The following is a 6000-nucleotide window of genomic DNA, read 5'->3' as shown; positions in this document are numbered from 1 at the left end:
ATAGGAGTGGGAGCTGGACGAGGCAGAGGACGACATCCACGTCTGGGGCGTATAAGATGAAGGAGGAGCCGAAGCCATCTCCACAAGTCGCAGGTGGCTCATTCAGGCACCCGCGGTAGATGTGAGGCTACAGAAAAGTGGGTGGACAAAGAAAGCGCCCGACACTGAAAGTCGAAGAGCCCTCGTTTCTCATTTGCGTAGATCCTGGGCGAATCCTGGAGCCTCGCGGCCGTGCGGTGTCAGGGGGCGAAGACACAGGGAGGGACCCCTTCGTTCCGTTTCCAGGAGCAACTGCCAAGGGAAGGGGTTGCGGCCGGCGGCCGGCGGCCGGCTGTGAAGCAGGGCGATCCCTGCCACCCGTCCGCACCGCCTCTTGTTTTGGAGGCCCGCGTGGTCCCCCGTCATTGGCCGCCTTGGAGCCCGAGGCCCCGGGGAGGCGGAGCGGTCCCCGCAGCTGTAGTTCCCGGGTTCCCCTGCCGCCGGCCCCGCTTTCCGGCCTGAGGCGCCCTCCCGGCCGCGCGGGACCACAACTCCCAAAAGGACTCGCGGTTGGAGGGGGCGTGGCCAGGCGCAGGGGAGGCCGGGGGCGGGGCCGCCTGGGGGATGAAGTCGGGGGCACTCGACTCACAAGCCTAGCTTGCAGCAGCCGGGCGCCAGGCAGAGCGTCCCCTGCCTCCCAACGGGCGTGCAGACCTCTGACCCAGGAGTCTCTCGGCCACCGGGAGTCGTCCCCTTGGGTCGTCGCCCGGGCCGCCCGCCGTTCTCCGGCCCCGAGGGGCCCGGCCGGCCGCGGCGAGGGAAGAGGTCAGCATGAGCCGGGGGGTCGGGCGGGCCGGCGCAGGACAGGGGGCGGCGGCCGCGTTGCAGCTGCTGGTCACCCTGAGCTTCCTCCGGAGCGTCGTCGAGGCCCAGGTGAGTCCGAGTGATGGTGGCGCGGGGACCCCCGGCCGAAAGCCGGCGGCTGCAGCGGCGGCGACTGGGCCGCGGCTGAGTCGCGGGAGGGCCGGAGCCGGAGCCCGGCGTGGTTTCTGGCGAGCGGAAAAGACGGGGGGTGGGGCGGGGAGGGGGGCTGAAACCGTGACCGTTGAGCCCAGGAAACGCCTGCGAGCCGCTCGAGGCGTACGGGGATGGCGACACTCCTGGGGTGATGGCAGGAGAAAGAGGAAGATGGTGACGGTCCCCGGAGGTGTTTTCGTTTCTGTTTTTCTGATGTTTAAGCGGCTGAGAGTGTGGCGGGAGATGGGACGGGAATGAAAACCTCCGCGGCTGTTTTGGGAAGAGAGCACGCCGAGAAATGGGGACGCCCTCCCCGCGGCGAGCTCAGGGGGTCGGCGGGCAGGTGGAGAGGAGGTGACAGACCCCGCGGCCCGGCAACAGCCGTGTGGATCGCGAGGGGGACGAGACTTAACTTCCTCGACTTTCGGACTAGAGAGACCCTCGCATCTTCCCTCGCTCAGGACCGCCGTATTTTTACCCAGCTTGTACTCTGTCTGCTAAGTGACGTCGCCAGGTGAGCCCAAGTACGAGACCGGGAGTCTGTGTCTGATCTTGTGGCTCCATCAGCAGTGAGGTGCTGGCTGGTAAATTAGGGTTTGGGGGTTGTCTTTGTGAGGCGTATTAAGGAAGGGTTCTCAATATGCTGGAAATCAGAGCGTTAGCTTCGCAGAGCCTTTTGCCTTAAGAAAGGTGTTTGCTTCTTTTTCATACAGGAGAATTTGAGTAGACTGCTGCCAGGTGCTCTCTTGCCTGCACCTGCTCCAAAGTGGCAAAACTGCTAAAAGCAAAAAAACACAAAAAGGTGTCTCAGGTGGCCCGATAATGAGGGGAGACGTCGATTGAAGCAATTAATGCTGATTGTTAAGTAAAATTGAAGATAACTGAGGGTAACCGTGTAAACATGTTTTTCTCACTTTTTATTCAGACCCTGTCATAGCGTTATGGTGCTCTGAATCCCGAATGCCCGAATATTCAGTTTCTGTCCCTGTTTGAAATTTTTTTTTAAGATTTTTTTTTTTTGGATGTGGACCATTTTTTAAGTCTTTATTGAATTTCTCACAGTGTTGCTTCTGTTTTATGTTTTGGTTTTTCGGCGAGGCGTGTGGGATCTTAGCTCCCCGACCAGGGATCAAACCCGCACCCCCTGCACTGGAAGGTGAGGTCTTAACCACTGGACCGCCAGGGAAGTCCCTGAATATTTTTTAAATGAATGATTTGATAAAAATAAAAGGGGCAGACTTTTGGTTTGGGTGGAGAGGGGGGATGTTAAAAATGCAGATTCTCTGGGTCCATTACCAGATATTCTGATTTAAGGGATCTGGATGTGAACCAGGAATTAGCATTTTGAACCAGCCTTGCAAGTAACTAATGCAGTTACCCTTGTAACTATCTTTTAACCCCACTTGGAAACACTGAAATAGTGGCAATCTGGGCATATCTACCAGACTTACGAGAAGTATATTTTCCGAATTGTCTTTGGCAAAATTATTTTCTAGTTATTAGTGGGCCGTTTCTTTTTGAGTAGAATTTACATTTAGCTATTTTTAAAATTTTTGATTTTTCTCATTTTCTCTTTATATAGCATATATTAAGTGTATATTTTATCACCAATGTAGAAGCTTTGTTTTAGGTTCCTATCACTAATTATGTGTATTAATGCTTTATAATTCCATGTGAAATTTAAATTTTATTATATCCAAGTGAATATATGTAATTTAAATTTCATTATGTCCAAATGAATATATATAGTTCAATAGTTAAAGATTTGCGCATATTCAAGGTAGCATTGTACCAAACAGTCCTCAAAAATGAATATATATGGTTTTTGTTTCCAGTGGTACTTTCTAATATAGTGTTGGATCATATTTTAGATAGTACTTTAATCTGTAACATGTTTAAGTATACATTATCTCATTTTATTTGACATATCTGTGGGCCGATTGAGGAAACTGACGTTAAGAGAGCTTACGTGATAAATATCACACTTGTTAAGTAAGTGAACAAGATTAGACTGGAGCCCCAATAGGCTTCTTTCTGGTTTATACAGTGCATCTCAGCGTGCTTGCTTCTTTGCGGTATAGAAATAGAGCAGAGGGAGACCCAGGAAAATAAAAAGACGGAACCAAGCCAGTTCTTTCTCTTCTCTTTCATACACTAAATTGGAAGAAAAATGGTAAAGAATAAAGGGAAGAATTAGATTTTTTTAAAAGTACTTCTATGCAGAAGAAGTTAGTTAAGGAGGTGAATATTTTGAATATTATCTCCTTACATTAAAAGCATAAAATTATTTTTAAGCACACGAAATGATAGGCATTTGCACACCACATACCCCATGTTTTATAAATGAAATGCAAATGTGCTTTGTAGTACGACAAAACATAGAAACTAAAAACATAGTGCATACAAGTGATATAACAAGTTAATCTTCCTGTAAAGAAATAACTTCAGTCAGATATATTTTTTAATTTTTTTAAATGCATTTCTGAGGTGGCAGGAAATCAAGGAATACATAAAGCCGCCCCGCACCCTCGCAAGATGGAAAGCCAGAACCTTGAGACTCAAACAGTGCTGCTTCAGTCCCATTACCTTGAGGACTTCCCCCAAACTCTGTACACCTTGAGCCTTCTGCTTTAACAACTGCATGGAGTGGAGTGAACAAATAAAGCCTGTGTCTGCCCAAAGAGAGGGAAATAAAAGGAGGCCCCACCATAAAGCTTGGGGTCCACAGAGCTACATCTTCAATACAAGGGCAAATGAGAAATGAAACCCACCACAAGTAAGGGGAAAGTGAAGAAACTTGCTAGGGGAAGGGGAAAAAAAAACTGCCTTGAGAATTGGTAACCATGAGCCAGCCCTTATACAGGGCAAATTCATGCCACCTGTACTGGGAAAAGCTTTAAGTGGGAAATTTAATTTGTAGCAGCCTCAGGTTGGTACGCTCCCAGTTTACTGGTAAAAGCAAATATCCATCCCCTCTGGAGGGATTTATTTTCAACCCAGGCCCTAAAGAATTCTTGAAGATAAAGTGTCAGGAAGAATAAGCTAATAGTCAAAAATCACAAACACACAAAGGCACCATGAATGAGTTATTAGAAATATAGATTATAGAAATAGACCTGTAATGACCTTAGATTTTGAAAATATCAGACATAATTTAAAATCACTATGTTTAATGTGTTTAAAAAGCCTTGAAAGCACGAAAAAGAACAAGAAATTTTAAAGAATTACCCCAAAAATTAAAACATAATGAAATAGAAGTTCTAGAAATGAAATTAAGAAATCAATGGATGGATTAAATAGCTGATTATACCTAGCAGAAAAAAGATTATTGAATCAGACAACCATTTTATATACTTTTCTTTCTACTTTACCCTCCAACACCTCCTTTTCCATCCTCACTTTTAGCTTCATACTTCACTAACAAAGTTGGAGTAATCAGAATAATCCACATCTGTCCACCTACTAGTCTCTGACACACATTTTTTTGACACACACATTTTGACTTCCTGTAGATTACCATGGATGAACTGTTTGTGCTCTTATCAAAGGTCAATCCCTCTACTTGTATTTTAGTCCCATTCCTTCTTTCCAATTCAAGGACATGGCTCGAGCAAATCTTCCCTTTCTCTCCTGGATCATTGCTTTTTCCTCCTCTAATGGACTGTTACTGTCATCATAAAACATGCTGTTAATTCTATTTTAAATTTCTCTCTTGAACCACCCATCTCTTCTGACTCTGCTCAGTTTTTCTGTTTCCATCTATAGGAAAACTCCTCAAAAGAGTTATCTTTATCTTTCCTGTTCTGATCATTCAGCCCATTCCAGCCTGACTTTTGGCTCTACCACTTCTCCAAAACTGCTCTTGTCAAGGTCACTAATGTCTTCCTTGCTGCTAAAGCCAGTAGCTTAAAAAGCTAAGGTTTAAAAACTATTGGCAGATTTTTTTCACAGCTCACCACTCACTGTCCTTGAAATACGTTTCTTGGGTTTTTTTTTTTTTTTTTTTTTTTGGTTTCCAGGATAGTATACTTTTCTGATTTCTTTCCTGTCTTTCTGCAGGCCAGTCTTTCTTAGAATCCTTTGCTTGTTCCTCCTCTGTCCCTAACCGCTAATGTTGAACCTCAGCGTTCAAATCTTGTACTCTTTCTTCTCTCCACCTTTATCATCTCATTTAGTCTCTTGGTTGTAAATACCATCTATATAACTGACTCTCAGAATCTCCAGACTAGGATTCTCAGCTCTAGATCCATACATCCAACTACCTTTTCAACCTCTCCACTTGGATAATTAATAGGTATCACAAACTTGATGTATAAGGAACCAAATTCCTGATTTTTCCCCCCTCAAATCTGTTCTTCCCACAGTCTACTCCCCCTTAAACCTATGCTGTAGCCAAGCTGACTTCCCTGCTGTTCCCCAAACATGGCAAATGTGTTCTTGCATTGAGACTCTTGGACTAGCAGTTTCCTCTGCCTAGCTAACACCCTTCTCCTGTATTCATGTGGTTCACTCGCTCACTTTCTTAGGTTTCTGCTAAAGTGTCATCTTATCTGCTATGTCCACTTACCTAAATTGTCACCTTCCCTGACCATACAGTATAAAAGAGAAACCCTTCATCCTTGCCTTGTGCTCCATGTTCCTTTTAGCCTTTGCTTAAAACTCTTCCAGTGGCTTCCTGCCTCACTCAGCGCTGTACAGTACAAAAACATACTTGCTCTTTGTCCCCTAATCCTGGCACGAAGCTCCTAAAAGCCTTGGCATTTCCTGAGAAATCGGGGTGCCCCTTTCAGTCATAGCTGAGTTTGTGCTAATGAGGTGACTTAGGTGGGAACCCCTAGAGAGCTTCAGGATGAGCCTGGTGCAGAAAGGCCAAGTGCTTAGAGGATTGGAACTTTCGGCCTTACCCACTGGCCTCCAGGTTCGGGCAAGGGGTGCTGTAGATCGAGCTCTGTAAAAACTCATAGAACAGTGAGATTCGATGAGCTCCCAGGTTGATGAATGCAT

At 46.1% G+C, this 6000-nt stretch overlaps 1 protein-coding gene across 2 annotated transcripts in view; it reads left to right on the top strand.

Annotated features, from left to right (window-relative positions):
* The first annotated feature begins 603 nt into the window (after positions 1-603).
* ERO1B (endoplasmic reticulum oxidoreductase 1 beta) overlaps positions 604-6000 on the top strand; it is a 65734-nt gene continuing 60337 nt past the window's right edge. For both annotated transcript variants that reach the window (XM_060108197.1, XM_060108188.1), the window contains exon 1: positions 604-912. In XM_060108197.1, coding sequence (XP_059964180.1) covers positions 811-912 — 102 coding nt within the window. In that variant the 5' untranslated portion in view covers positions 604-810. The remainder of the gene's footprint in view (positions 913-6000) is intronic.

The sequence above is a fragment of the Mesoplodon densirostris genome, chromosome 1, assembly GCF_025265405.1.
Source record: "Mesoplodon densirostris isolate mMesDen1 chromosome 1, mMesDen1 primary haplotype, whole genome shotgun sequence".
In the NCBI taxonomy this organism is placed as follows: Eukaryota; Metazoa; Chordata; class Mammalia; order Artiodactyla; family Ziphiidae; genus Mesoplodon; species Mesoplodon densirostris.
This window is presented reverse-complemented; position numbering and strand designations above follow the sequence as displayed.